This window comes from Pteropus alecto, unplaced genomic scaffold (genome assembly GCF_000325575.1).
Source record: "Pteropus alecto unplaced genomic scaffold, ASM32557v1 scaffold67, whole genome shotgun sequence".
Taxonomy (NCBI): Eukaryota; Metazoa; Chordata; class Mammalia; order Chiroptera; family Pteropodidae; genus Pteropus; species Pteropus alecto.
This window is the reverse complement of record NW_006441061.1, coordinates 6,836,574-6,862,985: the sequence shown is the minus strand read 5'-3', so window position 1 is coordinate 6,862,985 and position 26,412 is coordinate 6,836,574. Positions and strand designations below refer to the sequence as shown.

The 26,412-nt window shown below is 58.1% G+C and overlaps 1 protein-coding gene across 1 annotated transcript in view; it reads right to left on the bottom strand.

Annotated features, from left to right (window-relative positions):
- NTNG2 (netrin G2) overlaps positions 1 to 26,412 on the bottom strand; it is a 62,712-nt gene that overhangs the window by 20,814 nt on the left and 15,486 nt on the right. The window contains exon 2 of the mRNA XM_015594128.2: positions 16,402 to 17,045. Coding sequence (XP_015449614.1) covers positions 16,402 to 17,045 — 644 coding nt within the window. The remainder of the gene's footprint in view (positions 1 to 16,401; positions 17,046 to 26,412) is intronic.

The window sequence follows — 26,412 nt, the reverse complement described above, 5'->3', positions numbered from 1 at the left end:
CCGTGGCCCCTGGCGCCACCAGCCTGGGATGTTCTGCCACTTGCTCCGTGGCCTTTGGAAGTCGCTGGACTTCCCTCAGCCTCAGTTCCCTAGCCAACACGATAGGGGTGGCCGTGGCACCTCCTCCGCAGGGTTGTCCTAAGGAGCAAGCGAGACACGGTCCAGAAGACACTTGCTTCGTGCAAACATTAGGTTCCCGTTGGTTTTCTCATTTCTTATATCTATGACCTTCTGGAGACGGGGGGCTCTGAGCTTTCCATGGGAAATGCATCGGTTCCTCAGGGGAGGGAGCCTTAGGCAGGGTGCATCACATCATCTCTATTTTACAGGCAAGGAAACAAGGCACAGAGATGTCAGGTAAGTCGCCTGAGGCCGCGCAGCCGGTGAGCCCCACGGTTGGAAGTGTCTCAAGCAGGCGGCTGACAGCGCTGGTCCACAGGCGGGCATAGGCGCGGAGAAGTCCGCCCGTCCCACAGTTCCCCGAAACACAGGCACGTGGCCCCTCTCCACCCCGCAGCCCCTGGCTGTTTTTCTGTGCTTTCTCTCCCTTGTCCCGGGAGGCCCTTGGGAGATGGAACAGGTAACATAACTGAGCAAGCACATACGAATAATCCACTGCGCACTCACAGGAACAGGTGCCGTGTGATGTGCGTTCCTAATCGGATCCCTGTGAAAACCCAGAAGGCGCCTCTCTCCCCATTCACAGGTGAGGATGCAAGACTCTGGTGGGTCAAGGACCAACAACTCACATCCTGTCTCCAGGTGGAAGAGGCGGGATTTGACCCAGGGGTGTCAGGTGCTGGAGCTGGGTGTCACAGCCACTCTGCCACCCTGCGTCTCTCTTGGTGCTCCCAGTCGGATAATAAACCCAGGGGAGAAGACACAAGGGCAGACCTCCCCCATGCCCTCTGCCTACGGCCCTGCGCACCAATTCTGAGGCCCGGCCTTGGCCAAGGAAATGCAGCCCCAGAAGAAAGAGGCCCCCTTTCCCGCCTTCCCTCCCAGCACCAACTTCTGCCCCTGTCCCGACCTGGGTGGGTGGTCCAGACGCCCGGCTGCACCTCCAGCCCAAATATTTCCCCTGCATCCACGGGATCAATTTTCCCAAGGAATTGCTTTCTGAATTTGACCTTCGAGAACCATCAATCTCGCCAGAAAACCGTCACCTGAGCCACCTGACCCTGTGACACAGCGCTTTTCGGCTCATCCATCAGGAAGCGTTATTCAATAATGAACGGAGGGACAGTGCGAGGCTGGCCAGCCCACAGGGCCTGCCACCGGCCAGCGGCCCCCCAGGACCTGCTGTCCCCCCTACCCCCGCCTTCAACTCTTTGGGTGGCAATGGTAGTGGCTCCGTGGGAGAGGGAGACAGAGAGACAGAGGGACAGAGAGAGAGAGACAGACAGAGGAAGGGAGGGAGAGAAAGAGGGAGAGAGAGAGGCAAAGAAACCTGAGGCATGACCTAGGTGAGGCCAAATTTAGAGAGAGGGAGAGAGAGAGAGAGAGAGACAGAGAGAGGGAGAGAGAGACAGAGAGAGAGAGAGAGACAGAGAGATGGATGCTGAGTCAGCGAGAGAGACAGAGAGAGGGAGAGAGAGACAGAGAGAGGGAGAGACAGAGAGATGGATGCTGAGTCAGCAGCCAGACTTTTGCCCGGGCCCTGTTTCTGATTTGCTGGGTGACCTTGAACAGTTCACTTCTGAGTCTCAGATCTTCTGTTTGCAAATTGAAAGAGTCGAATGATATCTTAGATTTTTACCTTTACTATTTACTTATGCGGAAGTGCCTGCCATACTGTGTGGCACACAGTGGGCTCTCAGAGTTTGAGATGATGCACAAAAGGTTTTTGCACAGGATCTGGCACAGAGCGGCTGCTCAGTTAAAGGCCGGTCAGGGCCACAGCTGGCCCGGAGCAGCGTGCAGTGGCCAGCGACCAGCCTCGGGTTGTCTCCTAGCCTGGAAAACAGGAAAATGGGTCGTTCCCACGAGACAGGACTGTTGGGAGGATGAGATGAGCTGTTACCTGGGGAGTGCTCGGCACTGGGTCTGGCACACAGCGAGCCCTCCATAAATGCCAGCCATCTTTATTGTCACTATTGTTAATGGCCATCGAGAGGCAGAGGTAAGAGTGTGGGGGTTCCTGGGAAAAAGACTGGCCTTACCCGGAAGCCCCCAGGTGCTCAGCCCCAAGGGACAGGTCCCCTTATCCCCGGAGCCTCTCTCAGTAGCCAGCAGCATCCAAAGCAGGCATGACTGACATGTTCGCCAGGCCCCTGGGGACCCCCTCAAGGGAATACACTCACTGGCATCTTAAGAGCCACTTTCCCAAAGAGCCATCTGCCACTACCATTGACAGAGTTAGCAAATAAAAATGTAGGATTTCTAAGTTTGAAATTCAGATAAACAACAAATAATGTTTTCAGTATACGTACGTCCCATGAAATATTTGGGATGTACTTATACTTGAAAGATTGATGAGTTCTTTATCTGAAATATAGAATTAAACGCATCTCGCACTTTATCAGGCAGCCCCACCCGCCACCCCCGGTCACTCACATGGCTGAGTCGTGGCCCAGTGGCCCAACTCCTGACCTTTGCTGAAGACTGGCATGGGGTGCCCCCACTCCCCACTGAAAGCTGGCCCACCGCCTGCCCACCGGACAGATGGCCACGGCCACCTGCTCCAATAAGTTGTTCCTTTTCTCAAATTGATGAGTCCCTAACGAGCCCCAGGAGACCATAACAGTTTGCAGGCGGCACCAGGCCTCACTGCCAGGGGAAGGCCGTCTCGGACACCCCCAGTTCTTGGGAAACTTACTCCACCCCTACCAGGGGCGATGTGCCACTTCACCCCAATCTGCCCACCCGCTGGGCCCGGCGGGGTGTCTGACAGACACACGAAGCCGGTCTCACTGCCGGCCGGAGCGTGCCCTGCCCTGCGGGGAGGGGCAGGCAGTGCCCAGGAGCTGCTGGCGGGAGCGCCATCTGGACGCGGGCCTGGCACCGGAGCTCCATGAAAATCGTGAGCCGGGCCCCGCCCTCCTCAGGGTGAGAGCTGAGGGGTGTTTGGAGCGCCTCCCGGGCTGGAGGGCGGAAGGAATGTAGGTCAGCTCCTGGCTGCGGGGAAGAGAGGGTGATGTCATTGGCTCCGTGGGGAAAAGCCGAGGAAGCGATGCCTTTGGGTGAGCAAGAGACGGTGCCTGAGCTGGGCAGGGAGGTGGGTGCCAGGGCTGGCGCCCCTCGAAATTCAAAGCGCGCCAGGATTTCAGGCCGCTGACATCAGCCCCTCAGATGTGGGGTGCACAGGTGGGAGCGGCGAGAGCCCAGGACTCTGGGGGTTCTTGGTAACCGATCGCCTCCTTCTGCCACGCGTCCGTACAGTGTTAAGCACAAGCATACTGGGAGTGGACGCGCATGCTTCTCAGACCTTGAAGGCTGGAGTTGTCAGAAAGCGATTATTTTAAAGCAGGAAGCGGCGTCTGCCATTCCTCTTGCTAGACAGAGCATTTATCTTTGGGTAGACACTGTTCTCTTGGGAAAAGCATTTTACTGGGCTGGCAGATGATGGGGAGCAAACCCTAAATCCACGCTGGCCTGGAGAGTTTTGCATGCGCGGGTGGACATGTGGACATGTGGACATGCTCTGCAGATGCGGGAGACGGTGCCGTCCCCAAGGGCGCCTCCCCCACGGAGGGGCCGAGCATCTGAGCTGGGGACCCGGGCTCCGAGGAGGATGTGGCCATGTGTGTGGGCGGAGGGGCTGGGCACTCAAGGGAGAGGTGGCCCAGGGGCTTCCACTCCCAGCCAGCAGGCAGCCTTGACCATCAGCTGGACGTCAAGGTCGGTGCTGGCTAGTGGCCGTCCTCATAATGATCCCCATCCACTGTCTGCAGGCCTGAGGCAGGTTGCGGGGAATGCCAGGGGCTCTGAGACCTCCCCTGGGGGTTTAGGGGAGAGACCTTGGCGGGGGCACAGCTATGCACAGATACTCACGGCAGCTGGGGCAGCAAGCAGTGGTCAGGAGAACAGCCCCAAGAGGCCAGCTGGATCAAGTGGCCAGAACATAGCTGGAGACCATGGTAAGGTGAACCCAGTAAAAAAAAAAAAAAAAATTGGACGTCCAGCTAATTAGTGGAATATGGAGGCCGGGCTGGGGTATCTGAAGGAAGAGGGTGCCTGGATGCCAGCGAACTTGAACCGGCCAGGCCTGAGACCCCCGGGCAGAGGGCAGGGGGACTGAGCTGCGGGAGCAGGGTCCGGGAGGCCTCGGTCCCCTGACACGACCTGGCTTTTCCAGGGTAATGTGGATAAATGCTGGCTGGTGCTCCTCCTGGAACACAATTAAGCCGGCAATTGAGTTCATCGGCCAAATCAAATTCGGGCTGCTGTGCGAAGTCCTTTTATATTAAGTGCTTTAACATACATCACCTCCTCGTCTATTGATAAATTCTATTACCCATTACGAAGCCAGAGGCAGCTTCCCAGTGAACAGGAGCGAGCCTGGCGGAGGGGGGCAGGTGGGCTCGGGAGTGTGGCTTGGAGGTGACACCGTGGATATGACTGGATTGGTTGACTTGAACAGACTCACTTCTTCCCCTGGGGGAGGTCCCAACACCCTCGAGGGAAGGGCCAGGCCCAGGTGACACAGTGGGGAAAGCGCGAGGTCAGCGATGCGTGTGGGTGCCGGCGAGCCCAGCCAGTTTGTCCTGTGTTCTAGACCCTTCCCTCTCAGAAAGGGTTCCTGATGGTTAGACTCATTCGTTCATGTACGTTCATTTGTTTATGAATGAATGAGTGAATGGATTCAACAAATAAATACGCAGCCTGCCCATAATCGAGCCAGACCCCGTTCACTCTGAGCTCAGAGTCGGGGGGTGTGGGGGTCAGACGTGTAAGCGTGTGGCTTCTGTAGCTACGACCCTGCAATGGGAGCGCCGCCCTCCTTGAAGGCCAGAGAAGGGAACGGCGGACAGCTGCCCAGGTCTCGGCCTTCGGGAGCCCCAGAGAGGTGCTGTCCTGGCTGAGCCCTGAGGAAGGAGGAGTTTGGCAGACAGGTGGGCGGGGGCGGTGGGCAGGGAGCAGGAGGAACAGCCCCAACGCAAGGCTGAGGGACCGGCACTGGGGTGGCTGGTCTGCGTGGACTCAGCCCAGGCTGCCGAGGGGTCCGGGAGGGACAGCCTGTGGTCCGTGTGAGCAGAGCTCCAGAGTGCAGGCTTGATACTACGGTCAACAAGAAGCCACCGAGCGTCCCACGCAGGCAAGTGACACGACCAGGTTTGCATTTGGGGTAAAAACCCCCAGCACGGACCGAAGGGAGGGAGGCCAGTCATCCCCCCAGACAAAATCCCGGCGCCCGCCCCGTGTACCTCCCCCGGGGGGCAGGGTGGAGATGGGGGGTCCATGTCAGGGGCCTGCTCAGGCTCAGAGAGATGGGCGGGAACCCAGAGGCGGGGCCTCCTGAACAGGCAACCCCTGTGGGGGACTCAGTACTGACTCCTTACACACAGCAAGAGCCCCCACCTCCTGAGCACCTACTGCGTGCTGAGCCTTGAGCTGACCTGCGCATTCTCAGACGGTCCTCACGACAGCGGGATCCCATCTCACAGGTGGGGAAACTGAGGCCGTGGCACCTGGAGAGACTTGCCTGGGCCCTAAGCCAGCGAGTGAAAGACGAGATGGGGCATGTTCAGGGTGGCACGGCCATAGCAGAGGACGAAAGCAGCGGAATTTGACTCCGACATGTGGGGTTACAGACCTGCTGCAGCCAGAACCGAACCGGGGTCCTTTGGATGCTCGGAAGCGTGGTCTCCACCTAAATAGCCAACCTGTCTAGTTCCCCTTAGTCACCGGGGAGTGGCCCTCCGTCCCTCGTGCCCTCCATCCCGCCCCGATGGCTTCCTCCTCGCTGTCCCCCTGTCCCTCTCTGCTCTCTCCCTGTCGTCAGTTCTGGATTATTTCATAGAGCTGGGGCACATCCCTCTTCTCAGGAAGAACGCTCTACACCTCCCGCACCCCCACCAGCTCGCGCCCCATTTCCCTGCTCCCCTTCAGGGTCCAGCATCCTAAAGGCCTTATTGATGACCCCTCATTCACACCCTTCATTCATTTATTCTTAAAAAATTTTTTGCATCCTCCCTGGAACCCGCCCCGCAATAGCCCTCGTCCCGACCCTCCCAGGTCTGGTCTTCATGAGGTCGGTCGCCTTTGAGCTCCATGCAGCTAAGTCCCTGGGCCCAGCCGGCCCTCATCGCAGTGGCATCGGACACACACAGGCGCCCGCTCCCCGTGGACTCACTGCTCCCGCCTGGCTTTGGGGCACCACCCTTCTGGCTTTCCTCCCCTCACTGCCCCCCTTCCCTGTCTCCGTCTCAGGCTCAGCGCTCCCCCCACCTCCCCTCCCTTTCTCGGGGGGTCTCCCACACTCCCATGGCATTGGGGGTCATCTCCAGCCCAGGACTCCCGGGGCCCAGTCTCTCCTGCACTTGGTACCCCGGACGCCTCACGGGCACCTCCAAAATAAAACTCCGTCTTCCTCCAGCGGACAGTCCCTCTAGGAAACCGTCCCGTGGCTTCTTATGGACACACACTTATATGACCCCTCTATTCTGTACCCGTGTATTTACTCAAGAGAAAAGAAAGCTTATGTTCACCCCAAAACCTTCACATGAATGTTCACAGCGGCTCTGTTCATCAAAGCCCCGACCTGGGAGCAACTGAAATTCCCTCCGATGAATGGATAGGTGGGACACCGCTCGGTGACAGAAAGGACCACATCGACCGGGTGACCACACGATGCACCTTGGAGGCACTGTGCTGAGGGAAAAAAGCCAGTCTACATGGCTACCTGCCCAACGACTCCATCTATAGGACATTCTCAAGAAGACAAAGCTGCAGTGACAGAGAGCAGGGGGCTGGGGGCGGGGAGGGAGTTTATGTTCTGCGTCTTGATTGGTCGGGGTGGTGGTCACGTGAATCTACACATGTGTTAAAACTCATAGATCTATATCTAAAAGATCAATTTTACTATAGGATAAAGAATGATATAAAAATCGTAAATGTAAAAACACTGCCTCCGGAAACCTCCTCCCCGACAGTTGTCCCCATTTGACCAGGTAAAATCTGCATCTACTCAGCGTCTCAAGCCAGACTCCTGGGAGTCCTCTGAGGCCTCCTGCTCCCTGCCCCCACCAGCCACTCTGTCAACCTACTGCCAGGCTGCCAAGGTGTCCCCGGGCGGCCACGGCTTCTGCTTCCACCGCCAGGACCCCGTCCAGGCCTCGCTGGTCTTGGAACGATTTACCTGGCATCCCAGCTGCCCTTGGGGTCCCTTCCCGATTCAAATTTTCAAGCATGAGAAATCAGATCGCGACACTCCCCTGCCTGAAATCCTGCAGTGGCTTTCCCTGTACTTAGGACAAAACCAGTTCCCTCCTGAGGCCGCCGGGCCGGTGTGGCCCATGCCCTCTGCTGTCTGCACACGGCAGCCACGTCAAGCCATGAGGTACTTAGACGGCTCCACATGCGTCGAATGCAAGGCCGTCGCACCTGCTGTTTCCCGCCCAGAATGCACCCCACCTGCTCCCACTCACCCTCACGTTTCACCTTCAAAGCTGTGTCCTCCCGGAGCCTTCGCTGACCACCTGGGTTCCTGTGTCACGTTGGTCCTCCCTCACCCCCAAATTCCCCTCAGTGGGGCTCCATTCCAAGCACCTTTAGTCATTTGTTTAGTCCTATCTCTCTACTAGACCACAAACCCAGGAGGCTTTGCGGTCTGCAGCACCTGGCTGTGTCAGGTTGTAACAGGTGCCTGTTAGGGGCTGAATCATGTCCCCCTAAAAAGATATACTGAAGTCCTAGCTCTCAGTGCCCGGGATCGTGGCCTTGCATGGAAGTAGGGTCTCTGCAGATGTGATGAAGCTATAAGTTAAGACGAGGTCCAAGCAGGGTAGGGCGGGTCCCTATCAAATGACCGCGGTCCTTCCAAGAAGCAGAGATACGGGGAGAGCATCATATAGAGACAAAAGCAGAGATGGCTGGTGCACCTACAGCCAAGGACAGCTGAGGGTCGCAGGCCGCCAGGAGAAGCTGGGACGGAGGCGTGGAACCGAGACACCCTTCAGGCTTCCGAGGGAGCACGGCCCCGCCCACACCTTGATTTCAGAGGCCAGGCCCCCAGAACCGCAAGACAATCACTTTGGGTCGTTTCAAGCCCACCTAGCATAGGGTGCTTTGTAACGGCAGCATTAAGGACGCAAAGGCAAATACCCACTAAAAATGCTCGTTGGACGAATTCGTACAACAGTGAGCAAACTCCCAGAGGGACCCTTCTCACTCAGCGAGGGGGAGCGGGGCCTGCTAGGAAGGCAGTACTGTTCGTGGTTCCAGTGCCAACGCACCCGCGGGGCTCCCCACATCTTCTGTGACCCTGGCCGAACCTCTCCTGCCCCCTCCCACTACGGGTGGGGGGACCCCTCCTGGGTGCACAGACGGAGGCACGCAGAGGAACATGGACGGGCCCTGAGGGCCCACCCGCCACACTTGGCGGCAGACCCCCCAGGCGTCCCCAGCACCGCACCCCCCCAGACGACAGCCTTGGTTTTCACCAAGCATGTCCGCCCTTCGGTGAGAAGCAACGGTCGGGCAAGCTCGGCGGATTCAGTTAAAGGGGCGTGAACTGCACCTAACGAAATCTCTGTCCCCCCAGTGCGCTGGGCTCATATATGTTGGGTCAAAAAAAATAAAAGGCAGAATGCAAAACTGACTTCCCAAATGTTTGGGGATCATGGATACCCCCCCTTGGGGGATGGAATGAAAACGGGCCCCCCCCCCCAACCCGGTGGACCACACACCACACACAGCATGATATCAGGGGACCCAGGATCCTTAAAGTCCCCAGGCCGGTAGAAGGACCCCCAGGACGTGCCCTGCGATCACGTTTTATTGACGTGATGGTGACACGCTGGGCGCTTGCAAGGGCCCGGCCACGGCTCGGAACACGCTTCGTGGATCGTCTCGTTCACACCTCTGTAGGATGGAGGCTGCCGTCTCCATCCTACAGAGCTGGGAAGCCGCAGACAGGCTAAGAACCTTGCCCAGGGTCTCACCTGAGCCGGGGCTGACACCTGGATGGTCTGTCGTGGAAGCCGTCCATCCATCTATTTCTCCTTTCTTTTTTTTTAAATTGTAATAAAATACACATCACGTGAAACATACTATTTTACCATTTTTGAGCGTATATCCCGGTGGTATTACGTACATTCGTTCTTATGCAACCACCACCACCATCCACCCCCAGAACTCACATCAGCCCGCACAGAAGCTCTCTGCCCACTGAACAGTGACTCTCCACCCTCCCTCCCCCAGGCCCTGGTAGCCTTTACCCTACTTCCTGTCCCTGTGAGTGTCATTACTCTTAGGTATCTCATACTAGTGAAATCTGAGCGTATTTGTCCCTTTGTTACTGGCTTATCTCAGTCACCATAACATCGTCAAGGTTTGTCCATGTCGTAGAGTGTGTCAGGATTTCTTTCCTTTTTCAGGGCTGAATAATATTCCCTAGTATGGACAAACCACATTTTGTTTATTCATCCTCTGTTGATGGGTCGCTTCCACGTTTGGCTACTGTGAATAATGCGGCTGTGAACACAGGTGCACAGATAGCTATTCGAGCCCCCGCTTTCAGTTCCTTTGGGCGCATCCCCCGAGATGGGACTGCAGGGGCACATGGGAATTCTGTGTTTGGTTTCTAAAGAACTGGCAAACTCTCTCCCACGGTGGCTGCACCATTTCACACCGCCACCGTGGCACACACACGTCCCATTTCCCCACGGCCTCGTCAACGCACGGCGCTTTCTCTTTTTCTGACCATAGACGTCCAGTGGGGGACATCCGCCTGTTTCTTAACCTCCAAGCCTTGGCTTCCTCATTTGTGCACTGGGGACAGTGACCGTCTCAGGGCAGGACTCAGTGAGGAAACACACAAAGAGGCCTGAGAATGCCACTTGGCCTGTAAGAATTGCTGAATAAATGACAGTTCATGTCCCTGAGGGAGGAAACCCCACCCTCCCCAGCCTCAAGGGCAGTCCCAGAGGACTCAGAATAGCATCGCGGGGGGGCCCTCCTCGCCCTTTCCCTCTGGTAGGGCGGAGGGGCGGATCGGAGGGGCGGATCGGAGGGAGGGCCGGGCTCACACACGGTCAGAGAGGCGCCTGCTCCCTCTGACCGCCCCCCTCCTCCCTACACCTCCCCCAACCCCTGACGCACATGCGCAAAGCCTAGGTCTTCCTCCCTCCTGCGGTTTCTATTCTTGCCGTAAGTTCCGTCCATCTCTGGTTACCGGGTGGTCAATAAGAACAGGACGTTTAGGGAAGAAGACAACGAGGCCAGAAAGGGGGAGGGGTCATGGAGCAGAAAACCGGGACCCGTCCCGTCGGAGGGCCCAGGGACTCAGATGAGGAGCCGGGGCCCAGCAGAATCTGGGGAAGCGGGCGGCTCGGCCAGCCCAGGGTCAGGTACGCCCGTCCAGGCCCAGCTGGGACCTAGCAGGCCTCCTCTCTCTCCAAGGGCTCCAGCCTCTTCCTGGGCAAAAAGGCGGTGAGGACGCGATGCCTGCCACCAAACACCCACCAGCCTTTTAAGCGGTGTCTATAATTCCCGCCCACTCGATCGCCATTTCTGATCGTCGCACAGAACAGGTGCACAGGACCTCGCTCCATCATCTCCCACAAGCGCCACCCGGCTCGGCTTGCCTACCTCCAGGGATGGGGAGCTCGCTCTTCCTTTCCTGTCCCTGGTCGGCAAAGGCCCAGCTGGACTGGTTCCCTGGAGCCTCCAGGAGTTTTCTGGGTGGGAGAATTCACCCCCAGGATCACCAACACCCCCTCCGTCTGTCCCGGACCCGGAATGGGCGGGACTGGCGAGGCTCTTCCGTCAGTTTGCCCGCCCCGCCCGCGGCCCGCGGAATGTTATTAGCGTAGCGGCTACGCGGCCACGGCCGCGAGAGGACACGGAGATCGCAGAGCGGCGGCGGCGGCACAGCGGCCGCTCGTGAGCTGCCCTGGGCTGCAGGTGTGTTTCGTTTTACCTGCACAAGGTGTTCAAAGAATTTTGAAGTATGCGTCGGTATTTTTTAAATCAACAGGTTTCTCATATATGTATATATGCTGTGTGCCTTCTGCAACATCAGAAGATGTGACAATATTCGGTCTGTTGTCCTATGAGGGGTCTGCTCTCCACTTCTCCACAGACCACCCCCTCCCCTACTGCCTCTACTGGTCTCTGTTACCCGTAGGTGCGTGTCTTCCGGGCCCCTTCGGACGGTTAGGTGTGTAACCCCTGGGAACCCCAAAAGCATGCTTCCCCACTCCTCTCCAGCTGCCGTGTCTGGGGGTCGGTGAGGTCATGGCCTCCTACCCAGGCCTCTCCCTTCCCTCCCCTGACGCTGAGCCAGATGAACGGGACAGTGGGCTACGCGCTTCAAGGGCATCATTTCACTGAATCCTCACCGCAAGCTGGTGAGGTCATCACTACGTCTTCATTTTGCAGATAGAAAACAGGCTCGGTCAGGTTGAGGCAGATGGGGACAGTTGTCTCCAGGTGCTGGAGGCTCTTTCGCTCCCCAACCCACGCCCTGTGGGGCTGCAGCGCGGCCTGCCCCCTCCTTTCACACCTGATTCGGGCCAGTTCCTGGGTCCCCAGGCCCTGGGCCTCGCCAGCTGCCCCTCCTCACCAGAGCCCGGTGCCTCCGTCCTGTCTCCCCCTCCCTGTGGGGTTCCCCTTGAACTTGGAAATAGCCGACATTAGTGAGAGGGCTGGGAGCAACCATAGTATTAGACCCATGGACTCGGGAAGGAAGCATGGACTTGAGCTTGGACATGCTGGGGTTGGGTCTTGTGTTCTGGTGTCTATTTTAGCCGTGTGACCACCTTACACTCCCTGACCGCAGCCTCCTCCTCTGAAAACATGATGAGGGCGGGGGCAGCACTGTTCCTGTGGGGAAAGCTCTAAGGGGCGGGGACCATGTCCGGCCTGCTCCTCAGGTTGTGAGGTCTTAGGAGTTCAATAACCGTGGGGGAGTGGAATGACTATTGATTAAATAAGAAATGCACGTGAGGCCCTTAGCTCAGCACTCGACAGGAAATGAGCCTGTAGCAAATGCTCAATAAATACCAGCTGCTATTGTTAGTAGGCCACAGGGGAGGCACCTGTAACTCTGGGTCGTGAAGGGTCCCAGGATCCGACAGCTCTGGGGGTCCCCAGTGCCCACTCAGGAACATCAAGGGAATGAATTGCCTGGGCGGGCCCCACGTCCACCTGTGCCACCCCATCCTGTCTCCCTGGCCCAGCTGGCCTTTCCCACCAGGAGTTTAGAAGGAAAAGCAGAGGAAGTCGCAGGCCTCTGCTGAGCCAGCTAACCAGACCTAATTAATCGATAAGCCAGGCTGCCGCTTTCCTGCCAACCAGCCGCCCGAAGGGTACTTACTCCATCTGCGAATTGATTGCCACGCTTTCGCCACCGCTACGGCTAGTGCCACCACCCGCAGAGGCTGGGTGCCAAGGGGAACTGGGAGCAGCCCGGCGGGAACCGCCCTGCCACCTTGCCAGGGGGACACGGGCTCCAGGCGGCCCTGGTTCTCGTGTTACAGACGGGTAGCCAGGGTCAGAGCTGGCACCCAGCGCACCCGGCACCAGCTCACCAAGCGCCGGCATGGAGCTCTTAATCTGGGTGAGGCTGAAGACCTAAGGCTCTTCCCTGCTCCTCTGGCCTTTCCTGGGTACGCTCAGCCCCATTTCTGCATCTCCGAGTTTCTCCCGTGAGAAAGATGATCTTTACCCCCTGAGGTTTAAGGGGCACTACAGGTCCTGACTGTCACCATTCGGCCTGGACCCTGCAGCTTGCCCAGACATCAGGACAGTGCCGGAGCCACAGTGAAGAGCCAGGTGGGCCCTTGCCCAGACTTCCGAAGATGAGGGCGCCCTCGTAGCATTCCAAGGCAGGTCAGAGAAGGGGCCGCAGCCCCCAGAAGGCGTAAAGCACTGGTCTCCCACCTCGGAGATGCTGGGCCTGGCTGGACCGTGGGGCAGAGAGAGAATCTTAAACCAACCAGAACGGTGCTTCCAAGGGCAGGCAGAGGTCACCAAGATGAGCAGAGACCCAAAGCCTGGACACAGATCTGAGAAACAGACGCAGGAACTTGATCCTTGACGCCCGGTGTCCACATATCAGGTTTCCAGAACATTCCTGATTCACAGTATCCTGCCCGCAGTGGGGGAGTCAGAACCACGGGCTCCTGCACGCGCATCTGCCTCCCTCTCACCGGCCGGCGTTGAACCTGACCCTGCCTCATGAGCTGTTTGCCCTTGCCTTGGCCCCCTGGAATCCACACGCAGAGTCAAAGCAAAATAAAATGCAAACACAAGCTGAAAACACAAGCCCCACGCAGCCCCTGCCCGCCCCCGCTCGGCAGGCGTGACCCCAGCCTTCCCCTGGATCCAAGAGGCCTTCCTGGGAACACACTGCTTTCCAGTGTCTGTTCGAGACGTGCAAATGACGCGCACGGGCCCATCGTACGTCTTACCAAACCGAGATTACAGTATACACACCACATGGCCAATTGCCTGGTGCACTTACTGGTAATTACACACCCGGGCAGTCCCCAGCGCCTGCTGAGGAAGGACGCCCAGGTGTGCTGTCCCAGCTGGGTCTCCGGGCAGCCCTGACTACGCTGCCCCAAGCTGTGCTCCCGCCCCACTCGGCCCCGACCCCCGGGGTCTCACCCCAGCCCCTCCTCCGCCTGCCCTAGCTCTCCGAGGCCATTCTGTTGAATGCTGTTGATTTTATTCAACAAATTAATGTTTTAGCACGTGTTCTGTGCCAGGCACACAATGGTTCTCAATGTTCGTCAGCTTTAACTCATTTAACTCTGTCCACAACCCAGTGTGAGAAGCACGATTGCTACCCCCGTTCGAAAATGGGGAAACTGAGGCACGGGGAGGTCCTCGTCCAGAGTCTCGCGGCCAGTGAATGGCAGAGCTGGGAGTCAACCCAAGCCATCCAGCTCTGGGGTCCATACTCTCAGCTGTCATATCGGGGGTTCTGAGACGCGAGTGAGCCAGACCCCCGCGGGGCTCGTGGAAACGCAGATTGCCGGCCCACCCCGAGAGTCCACGATGCGGGGAGTCTGGCGTGGGGCCGGAGAATTTGCATTTTCTAGCCCATTTGCAAGTGATGCTGATGCCGCCGGCCAAGGAACACCGAGCGAAGCCCAGGGTCACACGCTGCTGCCCCTTGGCTCCCAGCAATGGGACCTCCAAGCCTCTCTCCTGAGGGCAGACAGGGGACGGGGAGGGGCCCTCAGGAATAAAGTGCAGCGCATGGTCTGGAGCCATTTAATCACCCACAGTCTAAACAGCCCTGGGCATCACAGGCTGCTTCGACCTCCTACGAAGCTCTCTTACCTCCCCCCAAAACGTCCTTAAAACACGTTCCTCTCCAAAGCTGTGACTAAAGGGTGGACCCAGGCAAGTCTGGGTTGTTTGCACCCTGTATTTTTTAAAGAAAAGGTTGGCCCCTGACCGGCCCCCTCTGCCGGATGAGAGTGTTTTGTTTACCTGGGGTCTTGGGCCGCATAGTATCAGCTGACCCCTGGTCATAGAACTGGAGACCAAGGTCCACCGCAGGGGCAGTCAGCCACATCTACATGATCAGTCCCCAGCACAAACCCCGGACAGCAGCCGGGCAAGCTTCCCTGGCTGGCGCCACACCACATGTGTTGTCACACATCGTTGCTGGGAGAACCGAGGGCGGTCTGCACGGGGACGCTAGAGAGGGCCAGCGGGAGCTCACACTGGTGCCTCCTGGAGCCTGCCCCGTGCTCCTTTTCCTCTTGCTGGTTTTGAGGTGCACCCTTTCATCGCCTTAAACTGTAATTGCAAGTTTTACAGCTTCGCTAGGTTCTGGGAGTCCTTCTAGCGAATCGCGGAGCCTAAGGGTGGTCTTGGGGACCCCCAGATACGAGCAGCCATGGACGGTTACGGAGCACCGCCTGCGCACCAGGCTCTAGCCGGAGCCCTGCCCACCCTGCCCAGATCCACGGGTCCTCTCCGGCCCTGGGGCTGGAGGCAGCCTGGGCCTCACGGAAGATGCTTATCGCCCACCACGCACCTCCCACCACAGACAAACCCAGCCGTCTTGTCTGTGCAGCCCTGGCCATTACAGGCAGCCCCTTCGATGTAACACCAGGTAACGTCCCGGATGTCAGGTAATATTTCAGGTATCAGGTAATGTTCTAGGAACCAGGCTATGTCCTGGGAACAAGACAACGTCCCAGGTGTTAGGTAACCTCACAGGAACCGGGTAAAGTCCCAGGAACCAGTTAAAATCCCAGGTACCAGGTGACATCCCAGGTACCAGGTAACACGCTGGGAACCAGGTAATGTCCCAGGAACCAGGTAACCTCACAGGAACCAGGTAAAGTACCAGGAACCAAGTAACAACCCAGGTAACGTCCCGGGTATCAGATAATATCCCAGGAACCATATAATGTTCTGAGAACCAGGTAATATCCAATGTACCAGGTAACATCCCGGGAACCAGGTAACAACCCAGGAACCATGTAACATCCCGGGTACCAGGTAACCTCACAGGAACCAGGTAAAGTACCAGGTACCAGTCAAAATCCCAGGTACCAGGTAACATCCCAAGTGCCAGGTAACATGCTGGGAACCAGGTAATGTCCCAGGAACCAGGTAACCTCACAGGAACCAGGTAAAGTACCAGGAACCAAGTAACAACCCAGGTACCTGGTAACGTCCCGGGTATCAGGTAATATCCCAGGAACCATATAATGTTCTGGGAACCAGGTAATATCCAAGGTACCAGGTAACATCCCGGGAACCAGTAACGACCCAGGTAACCTCACAGGAACCAGGTAAAGTACCAAGTACCAGTTAAAATCCCAGATGCCAGGTAACATTCCAAGTACCAGGTAACCTCACAGGAACCAGGTAAAGTACCAGGTACCAGTTAAAATCCCAGGTACCAGGTGACATCCCAGGTACCAGGCAACATCCCAGGACACAGGTAACCTCACAGGAACCAGGTAACAACCCAGGTACCAGGTAACGTCCCGGGAACCAGTAACGACCCAGGTAACCTCACAGGAACCAGGTAACAACTCAGGTACCAGTTAAAATCCCAGGTATCAGGTAACGTCCCGGGAACCAAGTCACGTCTTAGGAACCAAGTAATATCCCGGGTACCAGGTAACGTCCCGGGAACCAGTAACGACCCAGGTAACCTCACAGGAACCAGGTAACAACTCAGGTACCAGTTAAAATCCCAGGTATCAGGTAACATCCCGGGTACTACGTAGCACCCCGGCGCCCCCCAGCAGGCCTTACCTGCCGATGACCTCGATGTTGGAGATGGCGTAGAAGTACTTGTAGAGGTTCTCCCGCTGCACGTAGGTGCCGCCCAGCGCGGGGCGCAGCAGCCGCATGCGCAGGTCGGTGAGGGTGAAAAACTCCTTGAGGCCCTTGGCGCTCTCCAGCCGCGTGTACAGGTTGGCCGTGTTGCGCAGGTCGGGGCCGGCGAAGATGGCGAAGCGGTCCCGCACCTCGAAGCGCACGTGCTTCTCCTTCTGGGAGCCGGCCCAGCGCGAGTACTCCTCGGTGCACAGCACGCGGTGGGCGCCCGAGGCCGGCAGGTCGCGCGCGCGGCGCGCGGCCATGCCGAAGGCCTCCATGCAGTCCTCCGCGTAGAACTGGTACGGCTGCCACGTGCGCCCGTTGTCCAGCGACTTCTCCAGGACCATGACGGTGGGCCGGCCGTACTCGAAGGTCACCACCACGTCGTCCGTCAGCTCCACGCTCTTGTTCCACGAGAGCGTGATGTTGGCTTCCAGCGGGCTCGGGTAGCGGCTCCACGTGACGCTCTGCCAGTACGTGGCCAGCCCCTCGTCCTCCTTGTCGAACATGAGCCGCGGCGGGTGCGCCAGGTCCGGGTTGGAGGCGTCGCATTCGTTGCTGCACAGGTAGGGGTTCTCCTGTTGGGAGGGGGCGGGGGAGAGAGGGCCGGGGTGGGCGCTGGCTGCTGCGCGGGGCTCTCACCGCGCATGCCCGGGCGTCTGCCCAGAGGTCCCAGAGTCTGTTTCGTCCCGTGACGGGGCACCAGGAAGCATCTCCCGGGTGGGTGATTTGGACCCACTTCCCTCACAGTTCGTAAAAACATGCAACTCTGTGGCTGCCCAAGAAAACACGCATTTACTCCTACTCTAAGTACGGACAATCGAGAAGGCTGGGTGGTGGTCACCTGCTCCAAAGTCCCCCGTGGCTCTTTGATACCTTGACCCTGCCCTCCTTCCACCTGGAGCCATTTTCCCTAATCTCCTGGGGCTCAGGCCACCCGAGCATTCCTGTCCTCCAAGGCCCCTTCCCCCAGCCTCTGAGCCTTTGCAGATGGCATTCCCTCTCCTCGACGTGCCCTTCCGTGCTCTGTCTGCCTCATAAATTCTTACCCACATTGTTGACCCTTTAAACGTTTCCTACGCTGAGATGCTTTCCAGACCCTTTAAACTATTGCCATTAGTAGGCACATCCGAGGTGGCGGTGGGAAAGTCAAAGTCATTGCAAACATGTGTCGGACAGCCACTCTGTGTCAGGCGCCTTATCCCATCTCTCTCCTATTCAACAGCTCACCTCCAAACTCTGGGTGGGAGTATGATCTTCCTGCACTGGATGAAGAAAGCTGTCCTCCGTCCTCAGGAAGGTGACGGCCCTTGCCCAAGGCCCCCGCCAGGAAGAGCTGGGAGCCACACCCTGGCCTGTCCCATGCAGAGCATGACGGTCACACCTATCTCTGGCACAGCATGCGTGTCTGCTTCACGCACAGCCTGGGCACACTGAAAGGATGTGCCCAGGTTCCTCTCGAGGGGGTACATTTTTGTGGCAAGTCATTTCCAGGTCTTTGTCATGTACCTGGCAGGCTCAGAGGGGGACACTGGCTGAGGAACACAGGGCACAGCCCCCACTCACTTACTCCTCCCACCAGAAGGCTGGCAGCCTGCTCTCGGGCCCTGTGGGTACCAGCCATGATCCCCTCCGCAGCTGTCCCAATCCATCCCCGTGTGTGGTCCACCGTGCGAACTCATCTGGAGGCCTGAAAATGTCACTCACACAGTGGCTGCCTCGGGGTTGGAGGGATGAACAGGTGGAGCCCAGGGGAGCCTGAGGGCAATGAGGCAATTCTGTATGACACTCACAGTGGACACACGACATAGTGCATTTGTCCAGACCCGCAGAATGTACAACACCAAGAGTGAGCCCACGTCAACCATGGACTTGAGTTAATAATGTATCAGCGATGCTTTATCAACGGTGACAAATGTACCAACTGACGGGAGATGCCGACGAGAGGGGAGGCTGTGAACCCGAAGCGGGAGGTGTCAGGAACATTCTTTACTGTCTGCTCGATTTTCTGTAAACCTAAAACTGCCCTAAAAAAATAAAATCTATTTATTAAAAAAAGAATTGTCACCAAGAACCACACAGCACCCAGGCCACTTGCAGCCCTTTTTGATGAATATTTCAGGTCTCGTTTGCTCAGTGACAAAGGGCTTGGATCTGAGTTAAAGCTTCTCGCTTTCAAATGAGCTATCGGCTCCCACAGGGAAGTGGGGTGCTGCCTCCTGAGGTGCTGAGCCGCCCCCATCACCGCAGCCGCCTCGGGTTGTCATCACCTTTGATCCCCCTCGGAAAAGGACGAGTTCCCAAGCCGCCCTGGGTGTCTCAGTGGGCAGGCTGGCCCCGGGGTTTGCTGAGGCAGCTTCCACAAAGCCCTCCTTGACCAAAATAGCTCTGTCCTTGGTCCCCCCATGCTGCCACTGTCCACCCCGCCTGGCCAGCCCTGCCGAGTCACGGGACCCGCAAACTCCAGGGTGGACGGGGTGCACCACTGAGTCCAACCCCTCGTTGAGCAGATGGGGAAACTGAGGCCCAGGGCAGGACCGGCTCAGACCTCCCAGAGAGCGGGCGGTTTCCTGAGAATGGGCCTGCTCCTGTCCTAGACAACCTCAGTGTCCCAAAACACTGGTGTCCTCACACGCAGCATGGCAGGGAGAGGGGCCTGGTTCAGCTCCTGGAGGTCTGAGCTTCCTCGAGCTCCCGCTGGGTGACCCTCGGCCATCGCCCTGAATGGGGGTGGGGGCTGAGAGGCCCCACGGGGATGGCTGGATGGACCGCAGAGGCAAGGCCTCCATCTGGGGCCGGAGGAGGCAGGCCTGCCTGTGCATGCCAGCCCCTTCCCCCTTCACTCGGCCAGCCCACAGCGGGGAGGGCCGCTCTGAGCCAAGAGGCAGAATAGGCTGTGGTTGTGCCATTTGGGGCAGGGAGCAGCAAGCAGAGGCCCCAGAGTCCACACCTAGACACTGGGGGTGGGAGGACGCATTTTGCACCCATGTCGGCACCCTCCTCTCCCCTCCCCACACCCAGCACCTGCCCTCTACCCTCAGCCCTGCTTCTCCCTCCTACTGCCCCCCGCACATAGTTATGAGCTAAACTGTGTCCTGCTCAAAATTCATAGGTCAAAGCCCCAATCCCAGGAACGCAGAATGTGATTGTATTTGGAGACAGAGCCTTTAAAGAGGTGACAAAGTTAAGACGAGGCCCTTAGAGTGGGCCCTAATCCAATCTGACGGGTGTCCTTATAAGAAGAGGAAATTTGGACCCATGGAGAGACACGGGGTGCATGTGCACAGAGGGAAGACCCCACGAAAAGGCAGCATGCTCCTTGGGCATCTGCGAGCCAAGGAGGGAGACCTCAGAAGACAGCAACCCTGCCTTGGTCTTCAAGGGTCAAACAAAACTTGACCTTGGACTTCAAGCTTCCAGAATCTGAGAAAATAAATCTGTTGTTTAAGCCACCCAGGCGCCAGCAAACTAATGCACGACTCGTCCCAGGTGTGCAAAAGGGGATCAGGGCGGGAGGAACGGCTCAGAGGGGCGGGACTGGACCGAGAGTGTTTGATGATCGCCCCAGAAGCTCTCTTTGGGGCCTTCTTCTATGAGGCTTGTTTCTCCGCACGCTGGAGGCTGGGGCGCATCGTGCTGCCTCGTCTACCTGGGAAGCTCTTACTAACAGCAACGGAGGCTGTGCCTTTTCCCTGGCGGCTTCATCCCCTCTCGCCTCTGAGTTCGTGTTCCTACAGCCACTCTCCCTCTTTCTGGTTTTCGGAGCCTTCCCCCATGCACCTCCTCCAGGAAGCCTTCCTTGCCTGACTCCATCTTCGAGGCCGGTTCCCTCGTCATCCGTCATGGGGTTGTGAGTGTCCTCATCTAGGACAGTGTAGTGGAGCCTCTACATATGGCTTGGACCTCAGTAACTGCTCACCAAAATAGAGTTATTATTGTCATCTATTAGTTATTGATATAATAACAATTAGATTAATATTAATATATCTCATAGTGAATATCGTTATTATTCCTGTCAACTCCCAACTGCTGTACGTCATCCCACACCTCATCTTTTCCCCCCGGTCCTTCATGGTTTTACCTTCCTGCCTTAATTTCTCTCACCCTGCTGAGCTGCCTGGTGGTCCCACTGGGGGGCATCGGATCCCTCAGAGCTCCCAGCTGTGCCCAGCCTGTCTGTCACCAGAAAGACTGACACAGCGGGCTCTGCCAGGGGACGGGGGCTCCAACCTGGCTGCCAGCCATGCTGCCCTAACCTGCGGGGCGCACTGGCCCCCCGCCCCCACCCCCAACCTGGGAAGCAGATGGTCAGAAACTAATGAATCAGCCTGTGTATTTACAGCCCGCGCCGGCTGCCGAGCGGGCTTCATCAACAGCGAGTACAACAAATAAATCCCGAGCCATCGCCAACACGACTCTCTCTCCCTCCTGCTCCTCCCTTTCCTTCCGCCACCCCCTGCTCCAAGATCTCAGGATTCCATTTAACCGTTTAGAAGCACGGAGCGTGTCTCTTGCAGAAGGGGCCGTGATGCCCAGCCGGGAGGATTCTGAGGATGAAGGCGTGAGCCTGGGATTAGAAGTGGGGTTACCCCACCCCACTGCCTCGGCCCCCAGTGCTGCTGCATCTGACAGCTGATGACGGTGTGCCGAGGAGGGCAGGGTCACTGGGCCAGGCTTTGCCATCTTCATGGTCTGCACCTTTCCACCCGTGTCTGTGAGATCAGGTTCATAATGAAACGAAAAGTCTCAAAAAATGGCCCGATGCCGGGGGAACGTCAGGGGTGTTTGAGTCACACCTTTAACCTGCTGGGACGACACCAAAGCCATCACTCAAGCAATCAATCAATCATATCCCTGATGAAAAGCCTTGGAACTTTCTCCAGAAATATGTCACATACCACATTTTCCATGCAAATTTGGGGGAGGGGTTCATGGAGCCCCTTCTCCCCAGTTGGCAACCCCTGTTCTGGAGTCTGGAGCAGTTAAGGAAACTGGTTTTGGGGTCTGAAAACCTAGAGTTCAACCTCGGCTTTGTCCCTCGAGGCTGTGTGACCTTGAGAAAGTCGCTCTACCTCTCTGGGTCTTCATTTTCTCATCCAATATCTTGGGGGATAACACGTATGACATGCTTAGAAAATGTCCCCCATCGGTAGCAATGGTTATTAAACAGCGGCTGCACATGGACCAGCTCTGTCTCCTTAACAGTAAAGCCGGACTTTGGCACGTGACACGGGCCGCCTTGGGACTGCCGGCTCCGAAGAGCGTAAAGATCATGACATTCGCCGAGTGCCAACCATGTGCCACCTGGGCCCTTCACCCCCTCGTCGCTGTCTCCCAGGAGCACCCAGGAAGCCAGGTGCTACGGCCATTTCCATTCACAGGGGAGAAACTGAGTCCCTGCTGGCCGCCCTCACTTTCTCTGGACTCTGTGGGACCCAACGCAAGAAACCTTGGGGGAAACCGAGCCCATGCCACCTGCAGCCCTCCCGTCTCTGCAGACACACAAAAGGCAAGTCACCCTGAGGCGGGGCGGCCCAGCTGGAGCGGGGGAAGGCAGCCAGCCTGGACCGGAGCACCGAGAAGGGGGTGGGAACAAACATCCCGCGTGGACAGAAGTCAGAGACGCCCGGCATGAACGATTCCGCGGAGAAACCACTTCATACCTCGCGACCAGCTCTCGAATGCTTTTGCTTTGATGTTATTTTCTGTGCAAAGGATGCAGCCGGAGTCAGAGGCCAGGCTGTAAACACTGTAGACAAGCTCTGGGCAAAGAAAATATAATTGAGTGGGAAAGCCAGCTGTTAGCAGGGACAGCGGTAACTGTCCCCTGGGGCAGTCTGGCTATTTGGACTTCTGCGGCCCGAGGCGGGGCAGGCACCGGAACCGTAACGCAGCCTCGGGAAGAGGAAGGGACCTCATGCCGGCCGGCCTGGCAGCCCCGTCGGTACAAAACCCACGGCTGCTGGACGCAGACAAGGCGGGTTTTGGCCATTTGCGTGGCCTCGTGCCAGGGTGTGGCGGGGAGGGCTTTGCGGCTTGTAGCGGGGTGAGCAGGTACAGTTCTTGCTCAGCCGCTCACGAGGCTCGCCAGTGAGCGTGGGCAAGTCACTCCGCCTCCTTGACTCTCCCCTGGACTGGAGGGGACTCGTCATGAGGGCAGGGCCTCACCTGCCTCTCGCCCACTGCCGCCCAGGCCCGGCACTCCCCAGGGACTCAGGGAGCCTCCGTGGGGTGAGTGGATGTCCAGGGGCGTTGAGAACACTGACCTCAAAGGGCAGTCCCGGGAATTACACCAGGTGCCACCACACGGCCAGCACTCGTCCTCACATACGGTGGAGGCAGAGAGCATCTGACCCTCGGCGTCTCTGTCCCTGTGGCTCTAGCAAATGCGGGGTCCACAGCGCGGGAAGCACTGCACATGCATTACCCGAAGATTGGGGTCCTCTTATTTACATCCTGCAAGTGAGGAGAGGCGAGCACATTCTCGAGGTCACGCGGTGGCAGAGGTGGGACAGGACACCGGGCAGAGGGGCTCAGAGACAAGTCAGAAAACGGTGCCTTTCACCCAAAAGAGAAAGGACACCCCCAGCCCCGACCCTGTGCCACTCTGCTGAGACTCGGTTTCCACCTGGAGGCAGACAGCCAACCCCTCTGCCACTGAGGCGTGTGGGCAGGTCCCAGGAGCAGGTGAGCAGCTGACAGATTTCTGAACCTGTCTGTTTTGTCACCCTCAGCCCCGTCAACCTCAGCTGGGGCTGGAGGCATCTGCCAGTAGGAGGCGGGAGGGTGCCAAAGGGAGCCTTGGGGAGGGGTGGCCGAGGATGTGAGACACGGAGGTGGCCGTCACTGGGCTAGGGGGCCACCGAGGGGCCAGGTGAGGCAGCAAGCAGCTCCCTCACAGAGCAAGACTTGGGGAAAAGCACAGGTTGCGGGGAGCAAGCCATGGGCCTTAAACTTGCCCCACCCTGCACCGTGCATGAAGCTTCTGGAACTTTGGGAAACTCCAGCCTGGTCAGGCCTTTAAGTCAGTAATAAGTAGCCTGACCCGTGGGGGCATGGAGCTGGGATTCAGGACACTGTCCCTGACCCCACGCATGAGCTGGGCGGGGCCTGGCCCTAGCCGTGCCTCAGCTTCCTCGCTCGTGAAATGATCGCGTTCGGACGCTGACATCTCAAAGCCTAAGCGCCTCGGTCGCCCTGGCCACTTGGAAGGAAGGGAGACACATCCCCACGTCCCCTCCTCCAGGGAGAAAGCCAGGGTGCGGGGGGAGTTCTCCCTGACAAATGGTTTCCTATTTATTGTTAAGAAAAGTTGCAGAGGGGATAAATTATTAACAAAGCGGAAAAGGAGCCTCTGCTGGGAGCGGAGTCTAATTCCAGCGGAGTCTAATTCCAGCCCTGCCCGTCTCTGTCTCTCTCTCCTCCCTCCCTGCCCCTCTCTTTCCCGGCCCCGCCCCCCATTCTCATTCTGTGGTTTCATTGATCCCTCTTGCTCTTGGCCTCCGACTCCCTCCCCAACCCACAGGCTTCTCTCCCTCTCTTTCTGGTTGCTTTTCTAGCAAAAGCTCTGGACAGCAGCAAGGTCACCCCTTCCTGTTCGTGAATCAGCGGAAACCGACCCACCCGGCATCTCAGGGCAGGAGCTGTGGCTGGCCAGGAGCTTCTCTGGTTCTTTTGGATTTTGTTCCTCGTGGGAGCCCTGTCTATCCAGCCCGGCCAGGACTCAGGCAGGAAAGGGCCGGGAGCCGAGCGAGGCATCTTCCCGGGACTCATCCCTCCTGGTGGCAGTAGCCAGCAGCCTCCCCCTAGACCCTGACCCTGGACCAGCCGCGTGGGCATCCCCTGGGCAAAGGCCCACCTCAGGCCCAGAGTCCCAAGCGGCCTGGCAAACCCCTGACCCGGCAGCCACCCTAGAAAGTGCCCAGAACAGCTCTCCACTCTGCTCCAGTTGCCCCAATTGGTGGGGAGGGAAGGAGGGCCTTTCATTTCAACCCTGCCCACAATTTACCTTTTTCCAGAAGCTTCTGTGTCTGAGACTGGACTCTAGAACAGCAGGGGCCAGGCCTGGCCCCCGCCTCGCCCCACAGCCCCCCACAGTAGTGGCGTTTGGTAAACATTTCCTTATCGCCTGAGGGCCCTCAACAATGCCCCTCGACAATGCCCTGTTTGCTGAGCGCCCACTGAGCGCGCCCTTCCTCCCTCGCTGAACCCCACTGCTCTGCCGCAGCTTGGAGAGGGCAGGCGACATGCCTGGCGTCACCCAGGCAGCACCGTGCGGTTGCTGAGGGGTGCGGGAAGCAGCCGGCTGAGATGCCATTCCAGTCCAGCAGGGAGCCCGCCGTCCTCACCCCAACTCCAGTGTCCCCAGCGGAGCCAGCCAGCAAGGCTTCCCCACGACCCGAGGGCATCGGGCTGCCCTGGGGGACGAGCTGGCTGGGGGAGGGATGGCTGGGAAGCCGGGGTCAGAGGCGCGAAGGTGAGATGCCCAGCCCCGCCTGTCACAGCCCGGAGAGGCTGGTTTCCTCCGTCAGCTCAGCAGCCCGGTGAGGGCAGGGGTTTGCCAGGGCTCTGGCTAGATAAGGGTTACTCTCTTCAGGAACTTAAAATTTCATTATTAAAAAAAAAGGGGGTGGTGGAGGGGGACACCTTCCATTTTGCCCTGGGCACAGGCAGATTCTTCCCACAGCCAGGTTTCTAGGACTGTCTGGGCTGGGAAAGTCTACCGTGGCTGATCCCCGTGGCACCCCCCCAACAGGTGACCGCCACAGCCCAGCCCCTCACCCGGTACCACATAACAGACCAGACACACGTGGGCGTCTGTCTCAGAGAAGCGACGGCTTCCCCTCCTTTGCATACCCCCGGTGCCAGGGAGCTCATTACCACAAAAACAGACAGGTCTAACTGAACTGCTCGCCCCTTAGAAAGCTTGGCGATATATTTCGGGTCACGTGCCACAGATTTGCTTTGCTGTAGACCTCCTTTCTTTCACCTGTTTTCTCTGGTCGTGCTGCAAACATTTTCTAACTGATTTGAAAAAGGACAGGAGAGGCCCAAGCCCTCCCCCTCGGGCACCCTCGGGTGCTTCCCCAGAGGGGCCGGCAGGAAGGCTCAGCCCTGCCCCCCGCCTCCCCCCAGCACGCAGACTCAGCCTGTCCACCCTACACTAGCCCTGGCCTCTCCCTCCCCACCCCCGACTGGAGGCTCCCCCCCAAACAGCTCAACACAGTTCACTTAATATTTTTTTAAAGTAAATAAAAGTAAATTAGGAGAAAAGGAAGGAATGAAAGAGAGGGAGAGAGAAAGAAAGGAGGGAGAGAAACCGGGCCGGGTGGGGGGAGGCCGCAGAGCGGGAGAGAAGCGACATCCAGAGAAGCTGCCCGGCAAAGTGCATTATTGATTCGGACTTAGAAAATGCTTAGAGAGTAGGAAAAGCGTCCTGCTCTTTAAAAGCTTGTGCGGAGCATAAGCTAGACACACGCAGCCTTCCCAAAGAGCGCTTGCTCTGCGGACATGAATATTTTATCACGGAGGAAAAACAGTGGCTTGCAGGATTTCAGTGCTGGGGTGGGAGCCGGGCAGGGCGGAGAGCGGCCCCCTCCCAGGGTCTGGCGAGAGCACTCAGGGCAGCTGCCCGTCCCCAGGTCCCTGGGGCTTTCCCAGAGCCCCCTCTTCTCTAAGAGGTGCTCTGGCTTTCTTACTGAAGAATAGAACAATGGGGCCTGGCTGGGTCCTGAAAGAGGCTCAGGATTCGGGGGACGGCGGGGGGCAGGGGGGGACACTGCTGAGAGTCTAGAGGGAGTGAGGATGAAGCTTGGTCCCGGCAGCCCGCACCCCCAATCTTTGCTCCCCTCTGCCCCTGCCTTGCCACTACCAACCCCTCCGGCCTCCCCACCCCCACCTGCCACCGGATGTCCTTTATAAAACCCCCAGTGTGTTTCGGCTCCC